The 27,553-nt window shown below is 40.8% G+C and overlaps 1 protein-coding gene across 5 annotated transcripts in view; it reads right to left on the reverse strand.

Moving 5' to 3' along the window:
• The window catches only part of EPHA3 (EPH receptor A3), a 178,047-nt gene that overhangs the window by 44,814 nt on the left and 105,680 nt on the right, over positions 1–27,553 (reverse strand). For all 5 annotated transcript variants that reach the window (XR_008429160.1, XR_008429159.1, XM_053934113.1 and 2 more), the window contains exons 4-6: positions 17,094–17,249; positions 16,275–16,607; positions 4,710–4,834 (exon numbers count right to left, since the gene is read on the reverse strand). Coding sequence is in view for 3 of the 5 variants with exons in the window: in XM_053934113.1 (XP_053790088.1) it covers positions 4,710–4,834; positions 16,275–16,607; positions 17,094–17,249 (614 nt within the window). In the remaining 2 variants the exon portion in view is untranslated. The remainder of the gene's footprint in view (positions 1–4,709; positions 4,835–16,274; positions 16,608–17,093; positions 17,250–27,553) is intronic.

The following is a 27,553-nucleotide window of genomic DNA, read 5'->3' on the forward strand; positions in this document are numbered from 1 at the left end:
GTATTGTAATTTGCAGGCTTTCCTTATCTCGTCATTCAGTTGGATGTAGCCAACTATTTTAATTTCAAAGACATAATAATCTTGTCTTTAAAACACAACATCTTTTGTGTATGCTATGACTGGACATTCATTTTGATCTCTCTTCAGGCTGCTTTTATGAAATGCAAACATTTCCTTCTGGTGCAGATACATACGTGCAAGGGAAAACACAGTCATGGCCCTGTCTGTTAATAATCCACACTGGAACTTGGAAAATAAACCTTTAAAACAATGGTATGGAGGATGTCATGGTATCTCAGTTTATGGGAAGCTTTTTACACACATATTTTGTAAGTCATTTTTTATGTTACTAGTAATCAAATCAGTGCAACACCACATAAAAGCCCAAGTTTATCTTTCTTGGGGATAAAGCAAAACTTCAGAGATATGGGAGTATAGCTGCCATAAGCAGAAGGAATACACAAAAAGCAGAGTCAGTCCTTGCCAAGCAGAACTTCAACCAAACACTCTGAGGATAAGTTTGAACTTGGATGCACAAAGCAATTTCTTCCTGAACATTTCTGCATAGTTTACCAGACACAACCTTTGCTGGGAAGCAAATCCTACTACTGTTAAGTGTCTCATTTGCAAGTGACATTTTATGATTTTATACTTTGTTTTACAAAAACCGTATATTGGAGACATTTTAAATTGATAGTGGTTGTCCAAGGAAGGGTGAATGGTTTGCCCTTTTCCAGATAAGCACAGAAAGTGCTTGTATTACAGAAGGAAAAATATTTTTTCCATCAGCTTCATGGGCACTTGAGAGGCCAAAACCTGAGTACTCATTTCTGGGAGCAGGCCACAGTCCTGATACTGCTTCCCTTATTGCCAGAAGTGAGCTCTGCATGGATATGACATTTCCCATAAGTCTTGTGGGGTACTCGTGGCCTGCCTGCACTTAAAGCCAGAACCATAAGAGTTTAAAAGCAACAAAGTGCATTTGAATATAATGCACTTTTTCAGCCTCAAAGTGCAGAATTCTGTGTTGGCTGTAACCACTGATCACAGAATTCCAGTGATGGCAAAAGGAAATCTATTTTAGCAACCTGAGCCTGCAGCTCAATTTCATTCATTTCATGAATTTCATTCATTGTTTGCAGAAGACTCCATCTTAATAAAGTGTACGTGATTTAACTGTAAGCCACTCATTTAGTTGAAACAATTAATAGTTTATGGGTGGTATTTAAGAGATGGCTTTTTCCTGTACCTTCACATGACAAGATACTCCTTCAAGAGAACATGATTATGTGAACAAGGACAAGGAGGAAACAAAGAATAGGGCTTGTGCAAGGGAAAAACATGGCTTTGCTGTTTATGCACTTTGATGGCTGAGGCACTTAAGATTCAGCACAGCTTTATGTGGATGAACTAAACTGAGGTGTCATTTACTTCCACTAACTTAAGATAAAATGTTATGCCATACCATAAAATAAATGCCTAAAAATTCCATATGGTCTCCCTCTGAAAGAAGATTTTGTCTCTTTTAAATATTTTGAATAAATATTGACTGGGGCTTCATAATAACGCTCTAAAATTTTTTGCAAAAAAATACAATTCCATTCCAAACACTGGTTTTGAAAAACGGCTGCTCAGTTCATCATGCTATGAAGTGTTCAAAGCCTGGTTGGATGGGGCTTTGGACAACCTGGGATAGTGGAAATTATCCCTGCCTATAGCAGGGGGTGGTAAATGGATGATCTTAAAGGTCCCTTCCAACCCAGACCATTCTGATTAATTCCAAAGAGTTGAAATAGTTTCCTAAAGCTGTAGCTACTAGTTTCTTTAGACACATAAAAAGCTCTGCTCCTTTGGCTACACAAAGGCAATAAGTGGTGAAAAAAACCCAAATGAGCAGGTTAATTAACTGCCCTTGAGAAACTGAATATGTTTCACATATTTTATGACAATAATCCATAAGAAAAAACTACAAGATATTATAATTTATATACATGAAATTGTATTTTTATTCCAACTCTCTTGTAATATCCTAAATAAGACCAGCTTAGCAAAATAATGCCACAAACAAGATGTATGACAGAATTGGGCTGACCTGCATTGCTCTATTAATGCTCTAGTTTTTAATTTCTAACAGATTACAAAAGAGATATCAAAAACAAGCAGGATGAAAAAGGATGGCTCAACATAAAACATCTTGTGTGGAGACAAGTCATGACTGGTAGGAGAAATATCCAGATTTGCTAACTCTGAAGGGTTTATTTCCCCTTAACAGCAGTGGATTTTCTGATGAGCACAACCAAGATGATTTCTGAAGCAGAAAATCAAACGGACTGGATTAGTTTGAAAATAAACCTCTCCTTTTAAAAGAGGAGGGAAGGAAGCATGCTCAGAGATCCCAGACTGAAAAGCAGCATCTTCCAAAGGTGTTTGGTGGAGGAATGAAGAGTAACAATTCTGCATGAGCTGCTCTGGCTCCAGGTAAGTTTACCAGAGAATTAGTTTTGAACCTATTTGCAAAGCTTAAAAACACATAGATTCAAGTCTCCTGACAACAGATTTGCTTTTTAATTCTTTTTTTCCCCATCATAAACCCTGAGCAATAGGCTTCTGACTCCCCAAGGGCCTGCAGAACACACATTAAAAAGGCTGGTGCCAGAAAGGTTGGCTTTTTAAAAGCCTTTTGCTCTAAATGGTCTGGCTCCCATTGTCAAGCACTTGGCTCCCTGGTTTAAGAAAACTGTCTGGTGCATATGAACTCTTGATCACAGACTTCAAAGGGGAGAAACACATGTGCAAGATCAGCCTCCTAAGACTGGTGGGTTGTCTTATAAAGCTGTCTTATGACAACCAAGTGCTCCCTGAGAGTGGATACACCCGGTGGGAATAGGAGCTGCGTGCTCTGTCTGTGCATAAAACAGCACTGCATGGCAATTTTCTTGAAGAGAAAACCCCAATTTCGGTGTAGCAAGATGATCAAAACATCCCAAACCAACACAAATAAAACGTATTGGTGATTTAATTAAAATTAACTGAGTGTGCACAGCAGGGGAAAAAATCTCTCCCTTTGGGGCAAGTAAAACCCAAGAGATCACCTGTGCTGTTTTTGGCTGGGGTGGAATTAATTTTCTTCACAGTGTCTAGCTGTGGCCTTGGGAATTGCAATGAAAACAGACAGGTTTGATAATACAGAGATATTTTTGTTATTGCTGAGCAGTGGTTGCAGTAAGGCCTCTTACACCTCTCCTTTTCTGTTTTGGAGGATTTCTTTTTCTCCCATTATCACCAGCACGAGGTGTGTTTAGATTTTTACCAAGGTCCTTGAAGGTTCCTGTGCTCAGTAAAAAAACTTTCCAAAATCAGATCACATAAATTTGGGAGAAATCTTTTCAGCATCCAGCCTTCTGATCCTCTTTCTTCATCTGAAGATCAGGCATGAACTACCAACACCACACTGTCCTATTCCAAAGCTCTATGAAAAAAAAACATTTCTAAAGATGAACTGAATACTCATGTAATGTTTTTAACAGCATTTCTTAGAGGATATTATCACTACATTTTCTCTGGTATATATGAAATATAAGCCTGATTATTAGATATGAAGACTGTTAGCAAATGCTCAATTAAACCGGAATTCTGGCATTTTTTTCAAAGTTTGTTGATTCCAGGAGCAATATATCAAATAAAACTATCAATAGATCTATCAAAAAAAATGGCTAATACCACACTTCTCAATCTCCATGGCCATTTATGGTCTTTTCAATTCTACCAGTAAGACCTCCTTAAAACATTCTATTACACAGACTTTTTTTTTGTAGCTCTCTATAGGATGTCTAAATATACAGTTGTAAATAAAAGAAAATTTCAATAAAAAGCAGAAGGTAGATTTTCTTTCACTTGTAGTCATTTGCTTCAATTTATGAATAATTCAGTTATTCACAGAAACAACTTTCACAGGGCAAACCAGCCCAGTAGGCCAGCCAACATTTTCCAAATAATTTTCATGTAAAAGATGCTTGTGCCACAGGGAAGTGCCACCAGCACGTGGGTAAAGGTATGGGCACTGACAGCATGACAGAACAGCATAATAACAAAATTTTAGTTGAGAAAATAAGAAAAGAAAGCAATTACATATTGACTGCATTACTTTGCGTTTGTTTGATGTGCTGGGGGATTCCCTGTGAGGAATGACTGAGGGAGCTGGGGGTGCTCAGCCTGGATAAAAGGAGACAGAACCAGAGGACACAGCCTTGAGCTGCACCAAGGGAAATGCAGGTTGGATATTAGGAAAATGTTTTTCACGGAAAGAGTGATAAAGTTCTGGAATGGTCTGCCTGGGGAGGTGGTGGAGTCACCATCCCTGGGTGTGTTTAACAAAGTCTGGATGTGGCACTGGGTGCCAGGGTTGAGTTGAGGTGTTGGGGCTGGGTTGGACTCGATGGTCTGGAAGAGATCAAGAGTCAAGGATCAAGAGATCTTGAAGGTCTCTTCCAACCCAGTGATTCTGTGATTCTGTGCACTTGGTAGACAACACAAGGATTTCATTTTGTATTTCCTCATGTTCTCATCACCAAAAATCGAGCAGTTCCAACACTCAGCGCCGATGAGGCAGACTGAACAAACCTGAGTGTTTCTGAGCCCTTAACACAGGCAAGATGCAATGATTTCATCCCAGCAGTGCTGAGCAAACCCCTCCCCTTTGATCTTCCCACCTTTTCGTAGTATTTGACCTCGTAGTCCAAGATGATCCCGTTGGGATGCTCGGGCTCCTGCCAGGAGAGGGACACGCTGTTCCTGGACGTCCTGTCCTTCCTTATGACTGTGATGGGGGATGGAGCTGCAGAGGGGGCAGGGGGAGGAGGGCAGGGAGAGAAGCAAACCGAGTTTATCTCTGCTCCAGCTCTTGGCAAAGAGCGCGGTTTCCATTTCATCCACTCCCAGGAAAGGTCTGGCCCCGCACCGACAGCAGCAGCTGGATTGCAGCCGTGGTACTCCTGCCTTGGAGCACCCTGGCCTCATGGAAAACGAGCTGAGATTTTTCTCCTCCACTGGAGGAGGACTGGTGGCAAGGCAGCAGATGGTTTTGATCTGCTACTACAGTGTAAGCAATGAAATATATTCAGCGGGTGAAAATACAGAGCAAAATAGCAGCAGTACCTGTTTGTTATAATGCTGAGGTATTATCATTACCAGACTCTGCAGAACTCTGACTTTAGCCTTTCCTAACATTTTGATAAGAAAGTCTAAAAGGGTGCTGGGATGCATTAAGTACAAGGAGCTCCTGGTACTCATGGCTGGGAATAACTATCAGCACAATTCAGCCTTTGGCATCATTATTTGGTAAGTTCTCCAGATGAAAATTGTTCCCATACACACTTCTCTTTTCACCACATTTCTTTGAAAATGAAAATGAATAAAAAAGGAAAGTCTAAACTGCAAAATAACATAATTTTTTAATGAACATTGATCAGGGTTAGGCATGACAACTGATTGCATACCATAGGTTCACCCACCACCCACAACTTGGAAATAGTATCAATGCTAAACACACACATAAAAAGTCATAATTACTTAAGATTCTTGAGCATTGGTTCAGTTTTAGACCACCCAGATCCATAAGTTGTTCCAAGACCCGGTCTGGGTTTCCTGGACTCACTGAAAGCCGTGCAATTTTTAAAAAATTATTTAGTTTTGTTTCTTTTGGGTTGACTTCCCACTCCAAATGCTTCTCTTCCATGGCTTTGGCCGAAATTCATCAGATTATATTTTATAGATCACACACTGAATGTTGTAACTGTCATTTCAAAAAAAAACTTTTACTAATAAACAGACTTTTATCTTAGCATGTAAATAAAATCTGTTTATAAGTTCAACATTTGCTATCCTAATAAAAAAGCTCTAGACTTGATCTCAACAATTTAATATCAGCTGAATCTTCTGAAGCTTTTATTATTTCTATAAAACTAGCTGCACTTTACAGGCATTACATATTTGCATGCTTCAGCCCATGCCCTTTCTATTTGGGTTTTCATATTTGCAAAAGAACTTTCAATAGTCAGGAGGGAAAAAAAAAAAAAAAAGAAGATAAAGGAAAAAGAAAGGTTTTAATTAAAAAAAATTTTTGAAAATTCATTCTGCTTTTGATTTTGCTAAACTTCCACCAAAATATACTTTCTAGTCCTGAGTCATAATCTAAGTATTGAAATCCTCCTTTAACAGAGTGGAGGATCCAGTTTTTCATGTCCATTCCAGACTGAACACATCCTCTGAACAGCATTTTCACATTTCACACGGTTCACAAAAGATTTAAAAGTGGCTATTTTTTTTTTTTTTTTCTTCCAGCAGGAGGAATTTACCCTGAATTTAAATTCCTAAAATCTATTTGGGAGAAGCAGACAGAATTTGTGTGCAACAAACACCCTTCAGCAATTCCACTTGAATCCCACAAACCAGTGCCAGAGCCAAAACACAAAGTGCTTAGAAGGCTGAACTTCCCTGCTGCAGCCAGCTCCATGGGAACTCATATATCCATACTTGCTGCTTTTATGCTCTCCTAAGTCATTTTTATGTCTTCTTTTTAAGTCAAGCTATTTAGCTCTCTTTTTTTTGGGGTTGTTTTTTTTTTTTTTTGTTGTTGTTGGTTTTTTGTTTTTTGTATGTGAATAGATTGTCAAGCCTAGTACCCAGCTGGTAACACTTCCCATTAAGGTAAAATTAATACTGATTTTATGAATAATTAATATATGATTAACAGAAATGGCTTTTCCCCTAATAAATTATGGTAATTTTGCTCTAAAAGATTCTCAGGGCAGGCTGAAACAATCTTGCATGCTCCAATACAGACAAACTTAAAAAAAACAAGCTTTCTCCTAACATAGTATTAATTATTTTGAGCTCATTTGCACACATCTCTGCAGATGCTACCAGTAACTTATCTCACAGCAGTTTATTAGAAAACATCTGCTCTGCAGTTATCAATAACATTATAAAACATTCATATACCTTCCCTAATCCCTAGGGTTCCCAAAGCTGCTCAGAAATGAGACATCCAGAGTGTCTGGAAGAACCAGCATCCCACTGCATGAGCTCAGGGATGGGAGATAAATAATCAGGGGAACATCTTGTTTCGGCCACCTTTAATCCCACACCAAGGTGAGATAAAATGGAAAAAATTCCCAGCACAAAACCTTTCTTTGCTGGTCAGTGACAAGCTGGACTGTAACACTTTTAAATTTTAATGTTTTTTTTTTGGTTTTTTTTGCTATACCTGTTAGATAAGTGGGTTTGAAAAGTGCTAGAAGACTTGAACCCAATTAAAGAAAATACCTTGTTCAGATAACTTACAAGTTTATGCTTAAATCTAGGGCAATCAATGAATTTAAGATACAGTAAGAGTTGAATATGGCCCCAACCCAGGGCTGGGGTGTAGTTCAGAGAAATAACTTGACATTTGGACCATTTAATTAATTTCTTGTTGTAGACATGCCCGGAATACAATGTAAAACTTAATAGGCTCTGTTCTAAATACTGTCTAAACAGAAGTCAGCCTTAATTTCCATTTTGTAACATTGGAGCAGCTCACTTACTGTATTTCACTATTTAATTCGAAGAGTCTGAAAATGCAGCAAAGAGAAAAATCAAAGTAAAGGCAGTTAACATTATAAACCATTAAAAGGTGAAGGCATTGCCATGTGCAACAATGCTTAGACTTCAGTCTTCCATATGAGGAAGAGAGAATCAAGAGTTTCCTAAAGACAATAAAATAAACACAATAGGATGAGATTGAATTCAAAATCAGGCTACAAAAAGGAAGAGAAACACATATTTAGAAAAGCCATTTTTCATCAAATTTCCATTATTTTTCTATCTTAAATTGAAAATTAAAAATGAAATTTCTGTCTTAAATCTGCAGCTCCCGCTGACAAAACAAAGTTTGTGCTCTGGGTTAGCAAATAATGAGACATTATGAAGCTTTTTAGGATTAATTGAAAATTTAAAAACTATATGAAGGTATCAACAGGAATGCAAAGATTAAATTAGTTCACAATTTAGAAAACTTGCACCTCAAGGTAAGGCTTAAGGAGAGTACTTTCTTAGACTAAGAAGATGTTTCAGTGATTTTTTAGTTAATCCCATGTCTCATTTGCTGCCAGGTATTTACATCTTTATCGATATTTTGATTAATGTATTAGCAGTCAACTTCTTCACTCGAACAAGAGCTGGCTTTTTATGGCCAACTTTAGGCTTGTATGGACATACACGAAGAGTTTTAGTCCCATGCAAAGCACAGAGAGGCATTTTTTACACTTCACATGGTTCGAATTTGTCTGGCACTGCAGCCTAACTGCTTTGAGCACTTAACAGGAACCTTGAAAACTCCCTGGAGCTAAGAGGGGAAATGTACTTTGAGCGCTCGCTGTTGTTAGGTAGCATTTGTGACAAGTGGGAATGTGGATGTTGAAAAGGTAACAAACACAATGATTCAGGGAGCTCAGGCTCAAGTGTAAAAACCTCCTCAGTCATGACTATTAAAGGTGCAAGCAAATAACGTGAAGGATCTGCAGAGATGACAATAAAACTCTGCTCAAATTGATTTCCCACTGAAACTGACCCCAACAGATGATTTGTTTTCCTCCAGTTTAATAGCAGCTATATATAAATTTCCTTATTGACTTTTTCTTTATTCCTTGGTTATTGTTTTCATATGTGACTGGCTTACAGATGTATAAATGCACTGAAAGAAAATTCCCTGTCCTGTGACAGGGAGAACTCGGTATTAACTCTGGGAAGGCACATGTGTACAACTGCTGAAACATTTAGAGTCCTATTGTTTCTGGCTTAGGTTTCTAGGTCACAAATTAAATTTTAGGAAAGGCTTTAATTCTAAAATGACTCACAGCTCACTTCCAGGTTTTGCATGCAAACAAGAGTAAAATATGCTTTGCCTAGGATATTCCAAACTATGCTGAAAGATGGTGACCAAGCAGAATTGACTGGTCTACTCAATTTTCAACTTCTGCCCTGCTGAACAAATGGAAGGCTTGTTCCTTTTTCTGTCTTTAGAATATTGATGCTTTTATTATCTAATCATAATACTGTAATCTGATATAACCCATAAATTTTCCTTAATGTCTATGATGCCCTCAGGAGGTAATGTGGAACAAGAGCAGTAAATAAAGATCATAACCTGAAAATTAAATCTGCGTTCTCTGATCCGAAGTAGGATCCACTGGGACTCAAACCTAAATCTGCCAGTCTTAGAGGACCAGCATCCAAACCACAAAACTATCATGCAATCCCAAGCAGAAATGCCAGTGTTTGAATGAACAAACTGATCTTTCCCTTGGAGACAGCTTCTCCAGGACACTGGAGCCACATCCACAGTCAGGACAGGAGAGAACTCACCATGGTGCTGCGTCTGGCACTGCTCAGAATGCTCCACACACACATTTGGATTCATGCAAAACCACCCAGAACCTGTTCTTTTGAGAACCAACCTTTTATCTTTGGGTTTATCTATCAGTTCCACTACTCAATTTGTAAGAGTCCCAAGCACTGACTTGACATCCATGTAATGATGCCACACCTCCATGACATGATCACACTAACATGAAGTCTGTGATCATCTGTGTTTTTATGTGGAAACTTTAACATCTCCAGCATCTGTTCTGTGGATTAGTGTAGAAGGGGTTTATGACAGAAGCCTGCTCACAGAAAGCAGGACCTGCCCCGTTTTCAACCTCCTCTGGCTGCACTCCTATTCACTTTCTCTGTTAAGCACTGCTACAGGATTGTGCTGAAGCAAGCAAGCCCCATCCCACAGGGACATTCCAAGAAGGTCCCCAGGTGCCTCCCAGGAGGCAGGAGTCACTTTACAGCCCCACTTTAACAGCCCTTTGGAAACCTGCTAAACCCTACACACTGCTCCTCCAGATACAATCCCCCACCACTTCAAGGCACGTGCAGGCACAGCCCTTTGCCCTTTAATCTCCAGGACACGTAGTTAAACCAGCACAGTGCCTGTGTTTGTCCTCCTGCACCTTTTCCTTGAGCTGGAGCAGGCTCAGTCTGTTTTTATGCCCCGGGCTGTAAAATGTCACCTGATTCTGTAACATCACTGGGTGTCCGTCGTGCCTTCCACGAGGCATCAGGGAGTTCACTCGTCCCATATCAGCAAAAAGCCCCTCACACCAGCCCCAGGCTGGATCCTGGTAGGATTCCATCATAAGGAAGGGGGTGAAAAGGCTCACAGTTTCTGGGAGAAGGGCTACCAAGATCACATTTACACACGTCCAAACGTGGAAGGAAAGAAACAGGACGAAACTTCAAAGGCAAACTCAAGCAGGCCGCCATTGGATGAAACAAAGCTGGGCACATTTCTCTCAGAAACAGAAAAAAAAATTAAAAACTGGTTTGTTCATGGCTGTTCTGATGGATGACTGCCTGCATTATGGCAGAAGTGCCCAAATGCATCTGTGGAAGGCTCCAGCCTGTGGTTACAGACTCCAGAGTGGCTGCAGGCATTTCACAGGTGCTGAGGAAGAAAAGACTGCAGGGAACTGGAAAGGGAGGAACAAGCAGCTTCAGCAGGAATTACACCGAAAGGCAGCTGCTTGATCTCCCTCTCAAGTGCAGAGAAAGGCAACCTTCTGGGCAGCAGCTGTCACTGGACAAGTGATTATCAGAGATCATTTCTCACTTTTACAAATAAACTCTAAATTAAAAGAAAACGCCATTAAGTGTAGCGCAATCATGTTCTTGCTTCTCCCTCTTTTTATTAAAAGAGATAGCAAAGGCCTTCCCCAGAGCAAACAGAACGTTTGATTTGCTCATGTGTTAAACACATGTATAATAAGTCATGGAAATGCCACGTCCATTTGGGGAGGATCAGGCTGCACAAGGCACTCGCTTCAGAAACTGGAAATTATGGTGCTGTGGCATTCCCAGCTGTTATTTCAGAGAGGAGACAAATGCTGGATGTGCTTTCATAAGGATTCATCCCAAAGGTACTCACAACACAAATGTTATTCTTTCTGCTCTCTGTTGAGGTAGTGATGGTGGGAGCTTTGCAATAGTTCATATTTTTCACTGAATGTGTTAAGACCCTATCAGTTAAAATAAACTGTTTTTCTTTGCCTTCCCTACCCCTTTGTTACATTACCTTAGAGGATTTTAGAGCCTCACATTTCCTGGAGCGAAGTGTTCAGAAAGAAGAATTTATTTACCATGCTCACAACATCAACAATCAGGTGCTGAGCAGGCTTTCCCTTTCTGTGATAATTTTATTATTTCCTCAACCAGAGAAACCTCATGTAGAATGTAAGAATATACTTAAGAACTATCTCTGAAAAAGCCATTTTCCAAAATTGGAGAAGACAATTGCCCTCAAATAAGTAAGTTATGACACAAAATATTTTCTCTGCTTTTAAGTAATCACCAAGAGCTCCTGAACTGGTTTGTCAGTAAGGATTTTTCACCTGCTCCAAACAAGAAAAGAAACAACATTTCTCAAACTTCTTGCCCTGTCATTTGGAACAGCTGCTTTTGTGGAGGTTCATCAGGAAAGAAGAACCTCTAACAGAAAAGACTTGAAAGGTGCTGACATCTTTCACATGCTTTTGGATTTGGAGATGATTTAATAATTTTGTTTGATTTAAAGCATTTTTTTTTAATATACACAGAGATATAGTTTACTAAAAAGAAGACTCTTTTTGCTGTAGAAGCTGACACTTATTATGTTCATAATTCCAATTGCAGGACTAGTCCCCAAACCCAAAGAAACAATTTTTCCCATCTCTCCCCAGCTTGCAAATTGCCTAGAGGGAATTGCCTCAGAAAGCAAATTGATAGCTGTGTTTACAATCAAGAGGAACACAATTTCCCTCAGTGATTACTGAGAATGACAGCATAGATAACAGAGAGAGACAGAAATCTAAAGTGTATTATCTAACATAGGACTAAGCATCCTCCTTACCTGCATTTCTTAATTTTTACTCTTGTACCAAACTAAGATATTAAATGATGAAGACTAACAGAAGCAAGCAAAGAAAACCATTATCCACCGAGTGCTGAATCAAATCTCACCGTGATCTGTGGAAAAACCAACTAAAAGCTCTGAAAGAGGGAAAACTCTCTGAGCCACAAACTTCACCTGTGAACTTTCTGTCAGGTCAGGAGCATTCACATGAAGACTGAAGAGCCCAGTGTGTGTCACAGACTTTGAAGCCTTGGCAGAGCTTCCTTGACATTCAGGGGGAAAAGGGATCAAAGACTTTGCAGGCAGAACATCTCCAGCTAATAACAGGCTATGCATGGAGTGACATTGTTAAAACACTTCTCTTTTATATCCCTAAAGGAGTTTTATTGAGTTAAAATGATCCTCGAATAGCCTCTGGGCTGAACTGTAAAACACATTTGAAGAGCGTAAAATCTTTATTTATGCCAGGAATGTTTGAAACTCAAAAGATAAATGTCATTCAGGAAAACAAGCATGTCCTAGGTATTCAGTACGTAATGGGGCACAGCTGTAATAACAGTCAGTGAACCAGAGACTCCCTACATCATGTCATTAGCTCACTTTTAATAAGTCTATCTTCTTGTCCTTTTTATAAGGGCCATAGGGAAAGAAAGAAATATATCATCCCCCCAAACATCTGTGCCTCTCTCAAATTGTCTCTCTTAGAAGACAGATCTACTTAAGGGACTTGCCTTGGGATATAGGTTGTAAAGTGCACACAACCCTCTCTAAATATGGATTTTATTTAAACAGGGAGCATCACACATCATTTGTGAGCTGCTGAAGACAATGCAGCACAGGCTGAGCACATAAATAGCATCAAAGTACCTGCAAATAATCAAATACATACACTGAAAGAAAGCTTGGGGCTGAACTTACTCCCTTGAAGCCAGAGATTTCAGGCAAATAAAATTCTGTTTCTGAGGAGGTTTTAACAAACCTTCCAAGGAGCCACAGAAGTCTCTACTTAAAACAGGACTGAAAAATTGACTGGTTCTTTCTCCATTGGAAATGTTTATCCCTCCAAGCTGAAATTAACATATGGCTTGGAATTTTCAATGGCACAGGGAGATCAGGATACTGCAAACCTTTCAACACTCCTAATGATCCTAATTTCTCTACCTTACTTTTGTTCAAAAGGTAATTTTAACAATAATATTCATCCTGGCCTCTTGTAAAAACTCTGCAGTGTCTTACTGGTAACCTTCTCCTTAAACTGATTTCCTATGGCTTTTCATGGCTGGGTTCAATGGTTAAGCAAGATGATTAAACAAGTTACATGGCTTGTTCTGCCTCCTGGCTTTTAGAAGTATAAAAGATAAAAGCAGATAATCAAACTACTGCTTGCCTAGGGAAGCTTGAGGTGATATGAGGTAGATCTGGGGTTTTGTTGTTATGTATAATGTAGCTTTGCATAGGATGCCTCAGTTTGGATGCAGGGGTGGTTGCTCTCTAAGTTTCCTCTAGGAAAAGTCTCTGACAGAGAAAGGAATCAAAATTTTGCAGGTGCACAACTGACCTGTGGAGAGGCCAAAATTCAGGGTTAGGCAATTTTAGTCTCTCAACTGAGAAGAATCATCACTTTCTACAATTAGGAAAATGACATTTCTAGCCAAAATTTAGCCCACAAAAATCCTTCTATGTTTCCTCTTTATTCTCCAATTTATTTACTTTTGGCACCTATCTGCATCCTGCCTGAATTGTGTGGAAGAGCTGTGGTGAGCTGAGGACAGAATTTGAAGAAGTCTCTTGTTACAACACGTCCCCTTTGTTCCTCTGCTGATGCCAGGAGATGTGACAGCACAAAACCCCTTGGAATTGGTTTAGTGCTGACATTGCCTGACTGTAGCTGAATTTAGTTGCTACCAACTTTTGCAGCTGCACTGCTGAGACCTTGTGTTAAAAGGCCTTAAGTCTTTAAGAACTAAGCTCCATTTAAAGATGTTACAGTGTGCTTTTTCTTTTTTGAAAAGAAAACAATCTATTTTATCATCAATGTAATAAAGAACTGAGGTATTAGGGAGCAAAAAAGGAAAATATTTGGGGATTGATATGAATAGGTTGGGAAAATACAGAAAACTTAATTATTTTCACAAAACTTTGATGGCAATAATAATTTTGCTGGAACCATGAACACTGAATCATCACTAAATAATGGAATGGGTAAGAGTTCAGGAAGATGCACATGCAAAGTTGGTGTTTTGAGACAGAATATTCAGATTGATGTGGAGCAGCTGCCAGGAAAACGCTGTTGCAAAAAGAGGGTCATAGGCTTGACCCTCTTGTTCCCATCTACCCTCTACAGGGTTTTCATTTTGCTCCCTCTGCTTGCCCTGTCCCATGGCCCCCTTGCTCTAACATGGATTTGTGACCCCTCACGGCCCATTTGGATATGGTACACGGAAATTAAGGACAAAGCTGTAGAAAAGCTCTCTCAGGACAGCATTCTAGACCTTACAGACCTAAAAATGTGCTTCTGATAGATCCCTTTTGTGATCTGACCAGTGAAGGAATGCAAGACAAATTCTATTTTTGTAATTATACTTTAAGAGACTGCTCCTATACATACTTAAGGTCTAATTTTAACAACTTGCAGCGTTTCTAGGGGAATTCTAATACAGTAAACCAAGTGGCATGATCAAGAGATAGCACAATTAAGCCTGTACTAACCCACATCACCTAAATGTGAGTAAAGAAAAAATGAGCCATGCATAAAAGCAGAAAATAAACTGCAGCAGCCTGTGGGTTACAGTAAACAGAGCTGCTATTGCCAGAAATGCTTTTGACTTTGCCACATCCCACAACAAAATCAAAATCCACCTTGCAGTGCAAAGGCAGCGGCTCTGGGCCCTAGGGAAGCACACTGCAAAGCAGGAGGACTCTGCAGAGAAAGAACTTCCCTGATCCTGGACAGTTTATTTTCTGTGGACTGTCCTCAGGTGATTTCTGACTGCTGTGGTGATGAACAGGCTGAAAGGCAACACCTTTGATCAAAGAAACAGGAGAAAAGAGGGCAACTCAACAAGGATGCTGCAAGTCACTGATCCAAAAATCCAAAACAGTGAGCTGTAACAGTAACAAATTAAATGGACATAAAATTCCAGTTCCAGGGCTGAATTGGGTAGATTCACCTCTGCCTACTTAGTGCACAGCTAGACAGCCCCCCAGAGCACTGGGAAATGTAGTGACTGGGTCAGGAAATAGCCTGTTCTCACATTTTTATGCCTCCCACTACAGCTGATCTGTGATTTAAGGAGGAAACATACACCCTCTGCAGTGAAAAACATTGCAATAACACAGCCCACCAGGAGGATGCCTACTTAGAACAATGTTAACTTGTCTGTGGTTTCAGGAGGACAGAACTGGAAGTATTTTGGGGACATGGTGTGGAATGGGAGGACGTGGGAGGAGGCTTACTGAACACAAGCATGTTTTCTGTACAAAGCCTCCTGATGGAGCACAACCACAGAAATTTCAGCATCTAGTGTCTCTCTTCACTGGCACACATTGCTCCTAAAAATTTCACACCCCACCACATGCCAGGGAAGAGTCTAGATTCTTCACAACTTTCAGATAAATGGAGCCATGTCAAATGAGAAGCAAATGGCAGAACAGTGCAGCGATGACAAAGGCTCTGATCCAACAGCCAGGGCACACTGCCGTGCTCATGCAGGGCCTCAAAGGCTTTAATAAGTCTCCACAGAAGGAGAGCAGCCCTTTTGTACCCCATCAACTGCAACACCACGATCTGATTCAGTATTCAGCTCCACACCCCCATCATGTTGGCAGTAATTCAGAGTTGGTGAGACAACTTGTAAAGGAGTTAAAAAAAAAAAAACCTGTGTTTTCAACCTCTCTAATTTAATGTTAGCTTTTTATGCATCTAACATCAAAGCCTTTTTTCACTTCTATTTAATCAAAATTAATCACTAAGATTACTACAGTAATTTAGGTTGGAGATTATTGAAATGAGTGCTTTATTAAAATCTGGTTTTATTAATAAAACACATTCTGGCTAAGGAATCATGTGAGCCTGCTATTAGAGACTATTAACTGGGAACTGGGAGTTAATCATAACAGTCATGCTGCCAGGTTCTTTGACAGCAACGCACACCGGGCTCGTTTCTGCTCTTACTTTTTTTTATGGGAATATCCAAGTCAATTAGCCACCCTGGCACGGAGCGAATTCTGTAAATCGGGGAGAGGAAAGGAAGGCTCACAAAGCCCGGAACAAAGGAAAGGTGAGCAGAGAGACACTCACCAGCCTGGTTAGTCGTGATGCTGACAGCAGCAAACTGCCTGGAGAGGGTGCTGAGGTCAGAGACGCCGTTGAGCGCGTCGATCTCGAAGGTGTAGTTGGTGTGTGCCAGCAGGTCCACCACGGTCACCGTGGTGTTGGTGAGGCCGCTCTGCCGCGGCAGGAAGCGCACGTTGTCGCTGCAGGGCTCGCACTGCCCGCCGCCGCCGCATTTCTTGCAGACGATGTTGAAGGTGACGTCCTTCCTGCCCCCCGTGTCCAGGGGCCAGCTCCAGTCCAGGATAACGGAGGTCTCGTTGATGTTGGAGATGACGTTTCTTGGGGCGGATGGTGGTCCTGGGAAAGGGAAATCAGGGAGTGAGGTTTTCTCCCTTAGGATGCTCCAAAATGGGAGTAAGAGTGGCACAGGAATATAAAAGTAAAAAAAACATTAATAACCAAACTCTTCTGGTTATTTCCTGTGGAGACTCCTGCAATATTTCACTAGATTACAGACCTAGGCTAACAAGAACCGTGTTTTCTTATAAATAGAGAGTCCCCTCAGGGTGCAGTTCAGGATTGAGGGCTGAGTACTGGTAGCAGTAAAAAAAATCCTATTTCTCCTTCTCGAGTCTGACAGGGTACAAGAAGGAGAAAATGAAATCAGAAAAGACAGAAACCCAGCCCACCAATTTCCAGCAGCCTGTCCAACACTCAAGAAGACACGAGAGGGAGTGGATGGCTGACTGCAGTGGGACATGAGAGGAAGCAAGCAGGCGAGCTGTTGTGGAGGGACAGATGGAGCAGCAAGAATGACAGCCCCGAGCAGAATGAGCTACTCACTGGTGCAAGCCATGGATGGAGGGTCTTTCTCAGAGCGAAAGTAATTCTTTTCACACCTGCAGTTCAGAGATGCATCTTCGTAAGTGGAGCTGTGAGGGGGGCATTTGGCACACTTCACATTGCCAGCAGAGGCTTTGTAGAACCCAGCTCGACAGGCTGCAAAGTAACAGGGATAGAGTTTTAAATTCCATGGACATCTTGATTCTAACATGTGACTACCGCCCTGGAACCTACCCATATGTGGATCACAGTTTGCAGACACTGACGGTCTAAAATTATAGATTTTTCTCATAATCAGAGCTGACAGAAATAAAATGTCTTGGTAGAATGGAGTTTATGCATCAGCTTGGATTTGCATTTAATTTTCCCTGGAAAACAAAACAGTGTATTGCACCACTAAGAAGAAACATTTTCTATGCTTCATTTTGAGAACTTCACTCCTTTTCCTCCTCTTCTGCTTAATTTACCAAAACATTGGCCCTACCCTGCATAAGAAACCAACTTTATCCTCTCTCTGCTGCTAACAATTTCTTACAAGGGCACACTGACTGTAAACTACGTCTCTTCAGTTCATCAGGTCAGGAGCAAGCAAGCCAAAATCAGGAAAATAACCTGAACAGAGAAAGATCTCTTCCATTTTTGAATGATCGTGTCAATGAGCTGCTCCTGATACTATCAGGAACTCGCATGACCTGTATAAGAAAGATTTTTTTTTGGGTTAGTAAAGTCTTTAGATGGGCAGCCTGAGGTGGGAAAAAGGTCTGAACAGATATCCCAGCATCTTTGTAAGTGATGGAGGAGGGAGGCATTGTTATTGTCTATCACCAAAACCTAAATAAACACCTGGGCAAGGCTGATTTGTTGGTTAGCTCCCGAGGCCAAACACCCGAGTGAAATGCTCTGGTGAACGGTGAGAGAACAACTACTCTGCTCTTCTCTGAATCATCCTAAAAGGGGACAGCCTCCTGCAATAAGGGACAGCAGGAGGAGCACGAAGGGCTTCACAGGGAAGTGCCAATCTCAGCCACCCTTCAGCACTCCCCAGCCCTGGCAAATGGCAGCGCTTGGCTGCAGCTGCTCCCTCCGACTTCCAGGCTACAGCAAAGCAGCTGGCAAAGACAGCTCCTGCTCCAAGCTCTCTCCTGCAAGCCCTGAGGAAACAAGCCAGAGTCTGAGCCTCTGAGGCACGGCCCCACCAGACAATCTGTTACAGCAGAATTGCTAGAAGTGACCTTGTGTGAGCAGCATGGACCTGCCCGACCAGCTGGCGCTTCTGGTGTTCCCCTCTCCTCAAAGGCTGCCAGGGGGTTTGGGGATTCCCATTTCACTGGAGGAAATAAAGGAAACCCAAGTCCTTCTCACACCCCTCCGCTAGGAGGAAATGCAGCAGGAAACAACTGGGTTTGGGGTTTTTTTTTGGGGTAGCTGTTATTTTTGCAGCCTTTTATGACTCAAATGCCATTCCCTCCCATGTGCTGCCCCATAAGGTACCTCGAGCAAGCCCCTCTGGTGGCCCTCTGGCTGACAGAGGAACCTCCAGTGACTTCACTGCCTCTGTTCCCAGCCCTGAGACAACAAGCCAGGCAGAAAAGATGCCAATCCCCTTCTTACCAGCAATAATAACTAAGCAAGCACAGTAAGGAATAAACATCACACTTCATCTGCCTCACCAATAGAGAGAACTTCCACCAAAACTCCTCATGGAAACTTGCTACCAGATATTAAACTCTGATGGTTTTGCTTAACCAGCTTGAAGGGACACTTTTACATTTATGGACAGTCACACATGAGGCAATGATGTATTTATGATTCTATACAGCAGAATTTTTAAATAAATACATATGTTAGTTTAATGCAGTGACCAAAAAGACAGACCTTACCACCAGTATTTTAATAAAAGCAATGTATTTAACCTAAGTAAGCAAGCTTGCATTAGAAGTAGACAGATTCAGAGGGGTAAAGAAGAGAAATTGCTCCATTAATCAATGTCTCTTTCATCCCTCAGGGGAAAACTCATGGACCTCATTTAAGAAAAGGTGGTGATGGTCAGAGTGAGGGGGTGAGCCAGCCAGATTCCTGCTGTCCCAGTGTGCCCTAGCAAGGGCATCCCAATCTCATGTCTTCCCCTCAGGCTGTCTTGCACTTTCTGTCTTTGTCTGTCAGACCAATTTCAGATTACTCACAACTGCAGCCCAAAGGAGAAAAAAAAAATGCATTTACACTTGAAACTGAAGCTCAGAACTGGAGGTGCCAATGAAAAATATTGTCGATGTACTTACTATAATTATTCCTTTCCTAATATTTTTTTTTAAATTCTGATACATAAGAGAGAAAAAATAAAGTTGTTATTTCAAAAGGCATTAACTTCTCTGCCAGACAAATTGGATTACATGTACTGATAGCTTTTTGAGGCAAATACCATGGCTTTGCTTTCAGTTAAGTTGAAAAAAAAATCATAGGAATTAGCATAGGAAGTCTTCACAGAATCTCTAATTTTAGCATGGAAACCAGCTGTGAACAGCAGTTGCTTTTACTCAACAGTTTCTTGCAAAAACTAAGATTTTTTTCTTTCCCTCACAATGGGGAACAATGCAGGAGGAGGCAGATGCAATGAGCCAGGAAGAAAAAGCTGTTAGCACACTAAAAGTGACTCAAGGAAAACTTTGGGAGTTTCTACATATGTGATATAAACTGCTTTTTATTTGCTTTGTTAGGAAGATCTCCTCAAACCTGTTGGCTCTGGTAACTCCCAACTGCAGCATTTTAAAACTGCATTTATTCTGATTTCAGTCTCTTTTATTTGGGTGTGATGCCAGGATGACTTCATTGAGTCACCTGTTAGTCAGACTTTCAGGACTGGTTGTCCTTGTTACTGTGTGAAAATGAACTTCCTTAAGCTCTAACTGATGAGTCTGTCTCAGAGACAGAGAGCAGGGAAAGTTAATTCAGTGAGAGGAAAACAAATGCATGCAACAGTCTGTGGTAGCTACTGATTAAAGAAATGTGATTGTCTTTTCTGCAGCAAAGCGAATTTTGCCTCAGCTTGACTAATCTGCTTGGGATGCAAACATGCTCCTAATTAAGGGTTAAATTATTAATTTAAACTGGAATTAATTTTAAATTAAAACATAAATCTGATAGCAAATAGGAGCATTTTAGCATTCAGGTCCTGCAGCCCCCTTGCACACAGAGCAATCCCAGCTGTAAATACCAAGGAACATGTGGAGCCTGCACTGGGGATGTCCCAGCCCCAGCACTCCAGGCTTGACAGTGCCCATCTCCTGCACAAGGTCAGGGAAACTTCATTTAGAAACTGCCTGGCACTGCCCAGCCCTGCAGGAGCTCTGCTTTTGGTGCTTTTTAGGCGAGGCTGGAGCATCACAACACGCTGGAAGTGGATTACACATCCATGGCATGGCTGGCCAGCACCCACCACCACATTGATTGTTTCCTCTCTTTGTTCCTCTGCTCCTCGTTAAAACAGCCCAGGGGTGAAATGTCACCGAGGCATTAAGGCACAGCATCTAAAAAGAAGGGATTTCAACCACAAACCTGTACAGAGCACAGATAACACATCCTCAGAGTGTGCACTAACGAGACAGATGAGAGCAACTCAGGACAAACCTCCTGTGCCCAGGACAGGGAAGCATTCCCCATGGAAGTGGCCACTCTTAGAAAGAGCTTTGCAAACTATTCCCACTGTCACCTGAGCAGCAGCAGGTGAGCTAATTGAACTAATCAGTATTTTATTTCTCACAGCAGGAGCCATTCTTCACTTCCAGGATTTTGAGAAGATCCTGCGGGAATATAGATCTGCTTGTGTTTTAACAGGTACAAAGTCCTGAAGCTGGACTTGGTCATCACAGGATGACCTTTGGCTGGGCAGGTGTGTTGGGAAGGGAATCACAGATTCAGTTAGGGTGGAAAATACCTCTGAGACCATCAAGTCCAACTTATCACCTACCACCACCATGTCAATGAGACCATGGCACTGAGCTGTGTCCAGTCTTTCCTTAAAATTCTACTGACTCACCTCAATGCCCACACACAGCCTTGCCTCTTTGAACTGTTCTCCAGTTCCTTTTGAAAGTGTTTACACAGCTTTTCCCTTTTTTTTTTTTTTTTTCCACTATGGCACCCCATTCACCAGCAAATTTTATAATGTAGATTTCCTTCCAAATCCTTCAGAGCAATGAAACCACCTTCAGCAGCTCTGGTTGTTTATTAGTATTTGAAAAGCCATAAGTTCTATAGCATTCTATATGTCTGTAGCACCCTCTCTCTCTCCTGATCCTCTATGGAACTTCTTGAATACCAACTCAGCCCAAAAAGGCTTCTAAAAATTAGACTGTATTTTTGATTCATATTTCCACTGAACTTCAGGCACACTTTTTGTCATCAGACCTGAATAAAAAGACACCATAAAAGTGAGCAGCTCCCAAAATTAAAGGCTATTGCTGCACATGCAGAGCAGGCTTTCTCTGTGATGGGCTGTGCTGCTGGCACCTGAGGGAAGAGGGAAATAAGATTGAGAAAGGCTCTAATGAGGGATAAAAGCTTTTGTTGTGATTGGACCCCATTAGCACTACTGTAAGAATATCCCCAGAAAGAGGTAAGGATATTGACTTTCTCTCCTTGCCTGTAGGATTCCATTCTGTCTGTTGAAGAAATAAAAACTTACAAATGTTCTTAGTATTTGTATTCTTACATCATCCATGAGATGTGCATGGGGCAAGGATTCAGTGCAATGTGACACTGAAATGTCTCTAGAAAAACACTCTTCAGAATGAGCACTTTTAATTTTTTACACCTGAAAGCTGCTGCTAGCACAAAAAAAAAAAAAATCAGTAGTATTTAATCTTCCTCATGAGTTAATTTCTGCCTTTTTCCTCCTGCTTCATATTTTATAGTGATCTGTGACCTTAACATATTTTAATCAGATGCTTCTTAAATTGGCTTTACTCCCAGGTCAAGCTATTCAGCAGAAACAATTCCTGTTCTTTGTTTAATAACTGTTACTGGCAGACATATTAATTATATGTACATAAGAGATAGCGTTGTCCTCAGGGAATAACATTGCACCTTTCAACCACAAAAAAAAAAAAAAAACAAAGTCTGTAATAGCTGCACGTTGTGCCTTGCAGGGCTTCTGTGTCTCTTTTTGTGCAGTGCATTTCAGCCAGGATTGCTGCCAGCAGTCTTGTTAAAAGTGCAGTGTCAAAGATTGCGGACCTAAAACAGCTTTACAGCAAAGAGGTTGTGGGCATGCAAGCACCTGGTTTCAAAATGTGTGAGGCATTGTGTCTCCTCTGCAGTCAGTTTTGGGGGAAAGAAATCTTAGTGGATCACTTAAACAGGTATTTAAACCTTTAAAACAGGCATCACTTAAACAGGTAATCCTTAAACAGGAATTTAATAAACCCATGTTTATAAATTGCCGTATAAATTATTGCACCCTCACACCTACTATATTATTATTAGTATTTATTATACAAATAGCATTATACAAATACTATATATTTGTATACTATATATTTAATATATTATATATTATATATATTATATACAATATATTATACTAATACTATTTCAAAAACCTGGAAATATAGGCTTAGAGATATCTGTTAATTTATTTTTTAACAAAGACAATGATTTTAATCATCATTGTACTGTCATTCATGCAGACTATCCAATATTTGGGTTTTTTTTTTCAAATTATTGGTCACAATGCATTCTGCTCCAGTTTAGTAGTTGATGTGAAGTACAAAAATTCATCTTTCCTTCAATTTACCTTCAAATTTATTACTTTTTTTACCAAATCAATGTACCCTTGGTTTTTATTATGTGACAGGAAGACCAGCTGCTGTTGATATGTCCTCTCAAAGCCATTCTACATCTTACAAAGATCTATCATGAGCTTATCTTCTCTGTGATGAACAAACAGAAACTTTTCAATCAGCTGTTACAGGAATATCTTCTGATCCTTTGATCACACCCATCTGTTTCTACACTGCCATTTATACAGTGGAAAATGTTCTTATTTTTTCCATGACATGTCTGATGAAACCAATTGATTTATATATTGGACTACAGATTATATCTTGCTCTCTAACACATTTGGGCCTTTGTTTTGTTTTAGGTTTTGTTTTTATTTTGAGCAATCCGTGGAACATCTCTCCCAGTGTGCCAATGCACAGATCCCAAGTTAAAACCACTTAATTCAGACATATAAAAGGTATAAATTTTCTCTCAGGGATGGAGGGAAGATGATGATGCATTTACTGAGGCTGAATATTCTTTTGCAACTTCCCACCTCTGTAAGCACAAACAGGAATCTTTTGCTGTCCCTGGGAGAAAATTAATGCAGAATAGGCTCCAAACCCAGTGTCACCTTCTAATCAAAATGCTGTTTTGGTGGCTTGTGTGATGTTTCAGAGAGCCCAGCCCAGCTCCCCGATGACACAGGTCCACTACTGCAATTTGCATGAATTAGTACTTTTGCTAGGAGTCTCAGCAGAGCTGTCAAATTAATTGGAAAAGAAATTTAACAAAAGCCTTTTTTCCCTCAGAGATTTGCTCTCAGGTCAGGGTTGAGGCACATTGCTCGAGCAGCGTGGGGGAAGCTTGTGTTCCTTACACCCTTGCTGAACTTATTTTGTTGGTAAAAAAGAGGACTTTGGTTTCCTGGTTAATTAACCTGGTTAATTCGGTACCTGTCACAAGCAGCCCACTGACATAAAAAAGACAATCTATTTCTAATGCTGCTTTTGGCTGTGGCTGGATTCATCCTCTTCATAGTAGCTGCTGTGGGGCTGTGTTTTGGATTTGTGCTGAAAACAGTGTTGATAATTCAGCCAAGTTTTTATATTTTTACTGCTAAGCAGCACTTGCACTGTGGCAAGGTCTTTTCTGAGTGGGCTGAGGGTGCACAAGGATTTGGGAGGGGACACATCTGGGACAGCTGACCCAGATGTTCCATCCCACCTTTCCTGAACACCTGCCTGCTGATGGAGAGTGGGGAATCAATTCCTTGTTTTCTTTTCCTTGTGCCTGGCTTTTGTTTTCCCTACTAAACTGCCTTTCTCTCAACTCACGAGTTTCCTCACTTTGCTCCTTTGATTCCCTCCCACATCCCATGAGGGGAGAGGGAGTGAGTGGCTGAGTTGTCAGCTGGGCTTAAATATGACAATTTCACAACACTAAATATACCAGATGCTGGTAAAATAAAAATAAAATGGCTCAGATAATAGCCAGTGACTAGAATGTCTATACATTCATTTCTCACAAATTCTCAAACCTCAAAGTTAGTTATTTTTCCCAATTTTAACACATTTTTAAACTCAACCACTGGATGCAAGACATGGCCAGAGGCACATGAAGTTTAGAAAGCAAACACTGGAGATACCTTATTGTCCTCCCTTCCGAAACACAGCCAACCAACCAAAAAAAAAACCCAAACCAAAACCAAAGTTCACATTTTTAAGCACTGATATGAACAGGAGCTGTAAAGCTAAAATTGAAGCTGAAATTGTGTGCCTATGCCTTATTCAGTGCTACTTTCACTGCCAACCACTGACTTATGACTTCTTGAATTCACTGAGAGCTGGTGCTGGGAAGGGGAAGCTCTTAAGAAGAGAAATGCTGCTGCAATGGCAGGCACTTAAACCTGTAGGGAAAAATCCCTAAGGTTTAAGCCACTGTCATTGAATCTGGGATATAATTTAGGGTATCAAAAATGGCTGTAATTTGTAGCAGTGTACAGGAAACAGCCATTGCTTTGCTAGTGATGCTGTTAATGGCACTTAATGGTTGCATCCATATAAGTATTGTAGCCACATTTTTAAAGAAAAATCCCATTTCTCCCCCTCTTGCCATATGATTCACAACATAAAGTGTGTCCAGACCACACAAATATATATATTCCAGGTACACTGGAAGATGTTCTCCCTGCTACAGGAAGTCTGTAGGACCTGATAGAGATTTTCTGAAGTGAAACTTAAATGCTTAAATTGTCATGCTACTGGCACAGAGTCCTTAACTCCAGCCACTGATCTGCTCCTATTTGGCCACACTCCTTGCTAATGTAGACCTAAGCCATGAGCACCAGCCTGCAAATACCTCTGTGCTGTCAGAATCTGGCAAAAGGAGGATGATTTTATCTAAAGCCATTAAACATATAAACAGATCTTGTCATGTGCAGAGAGGTTTCAGTGATTGCCAAAGAAAAGCTTTAAACAGAAGACCCAAAACATTACAGCTTCATCATTGTCAGAACATGCTCTTCTCTTCATGTGCCTTTTTCACTGCATTTTCATCTTTCCAGCACAAAGCCTGAAAATTAAACAGTTCCAGCCCCTGGGGACATCTGTGAGCTGACAATAGTCTCACAGCTGAAAAGAAAGGCTTTTGCAAAACTATCTGAACACTCAAGTGCATTTCTGCATCGTGTGCTTTAGCTTTTGCCTCTTCTTCTTTGGTATTTTTTTCTTTTAAAAATACATTTCTTAATTACCTAGGATGCATTTTGTGTGCATGTATTAATAATATCTGGGTTTGCAGGGTAAGCAATTATCTGCTGAATGAAAACCCAATTAAATGTACTTTTTTAAAAAAAATCCCACAGTTCAGCATTCTTATTCACTTGCCTGCTACCTGTGTGAATCCAAGGGGGGCAGAATCTCAGCTGTTTAGAAAACAAAGACTCTGATGTATTGCATTTTACAAATCTCAATAAAAAAAATCTTTCTTCTTTGTAGGATAAGTTTCTAGAAAGAATCCAGGAGAAAAAAAAAAGAATGCTGGACACATTAAACTGGTGCAAATGGTACAAAACAGCAGATAAACCCAAACAATTTTAGGCAATCAAGTCAAGAAAATCTGTTCTTGAAAACTGAAGTTATAACAGAAATAATTTCCTGCTTATTGATATAACTTTGACTGGGACAACTGGCTTGTAGCACACACATCATCAAGACTTTTTTTCACTAAATACTACATTTTAAAAGCCAATACAGAGAGGAGAACAGGAAAAAGGTTTGTCCTTGACTAAGCAGTTACACATCTCACATTCACTACTAACCAGGTGCATTTCTGAGAGCCCAGGGCTGATGCATCAATCTCTACACCTGACACAAAAGCTTTGCAGGCTGGTGAGATCCCATAGAAGCTTTCCAGCCACAGCTGGAGCTCCCAACCTTGTGCTGGGACGAAATGCCTACCACAGGCAGACAAGGATTCAGCTTGGGATAACCCTGGACTAGAAGATAACCCTAGAAGAAGTTCCTTAAACTGTGTTTTTCTGCAAAGCCATGGTTCAGCAGCTCATGAGCCCTCATTTCCCCACCAAACCCACAGAATAAGGGTGTATGTCAGCAGTGAGCATCCCATGGACAGTTTTTCTTCTATAAAAGGCTCTGTGCTTCAGGCAGGAACCCAGTTAAAGTGTAATAGTAATAATGTCCATGTAAGTCACTAAAGCATTTCTACTTTTTTTTTTTCCCCCTTCCTCCTCTCTTTGCTGCCTGTCCTGTGTGTCAGATTAGAAACATACAACAAGTGATTATGATAGGCAAGTGTAACTGTATTCTGAAGGTACTGTCAAAATGCATTAGCAAAATGTCCCATTATAGCCCAGGTAATCTGAAATGATCTCCCACTAACACGAATGCCATCAGTGCTGTGCTCTGCTGCCCTGACACCACAAAGTGAGGCTGTGACAGCTTCCCACAGTTTACAAACCCGGCACTGCAGATCCAGCACCTCACACCAAGCCCTCACATCCCCACCTGGTGCCAAGGGCATGGCACACACAGCCCTTTGCTTTATCTTGCTCCCCCCTTATAAATTAAAAGTGACCCTCCTTCAGCACTGCTAAATAAATACTGAACAGCCCTATCTGGGCAAGGCATGGCCAGCAGTGCCAGGGACAGGGAGCTGCCCCCAGCACCATCACCATCTTCCCTGCTGCTCTGTGCCCCTTGGGACAGGAATTCTGAGCTGCTGTGCTCAGGCCCAGCTGTGAACTGGGACACTTATTTGCACTTTCTAACTGCTCCCTAACAAGGAAAACTTTCCTTCTGCATTAAGATTCACTCTTTGCCCTGTTTCCACTTCTTCTCTTGGCTGCAGTGAAGACTGTGTTAAACCTGTGTGCAACAAGCATTTGAAAGAGGCAAGCAGCAAGCAGGCTTGTTATTCTTGATGAATAATGTAACTTAAGAGCTGTAATGCTTACAATTGATTTAACAGCTGCCAACAGCCCCAGTTTAGAAAAGAGTGAGGCAATGCTTGTAAATTTGGCTTGAATCAGATTAGTCCTCCCTGTTACTCTGCAAGTGGGGAATATTTCTGCCCTGCCTGCTTGGTGGCACTCCCCTTGTGCTTTATCTGTTGGGTATTTTTAAATGACAATAAGCAGAATCATCTTTCTTCCCACACTATATATAACTTTGTACACCTTC

This window comes from Vidua chalybeata, chromosome 2 (assembly GCF_026979565.1).
Source record: "Vidua chalybeata isolate OUT-0048 chromosome 2, bVidCha1 merged haplotype, whole genome shotgun sequence".
Lineage (NCBI taxonomy): Eukaryota > Metazoa > Chordata > Aves > Passeriformes > Viduidae > Vidua > Vidua chalybeata.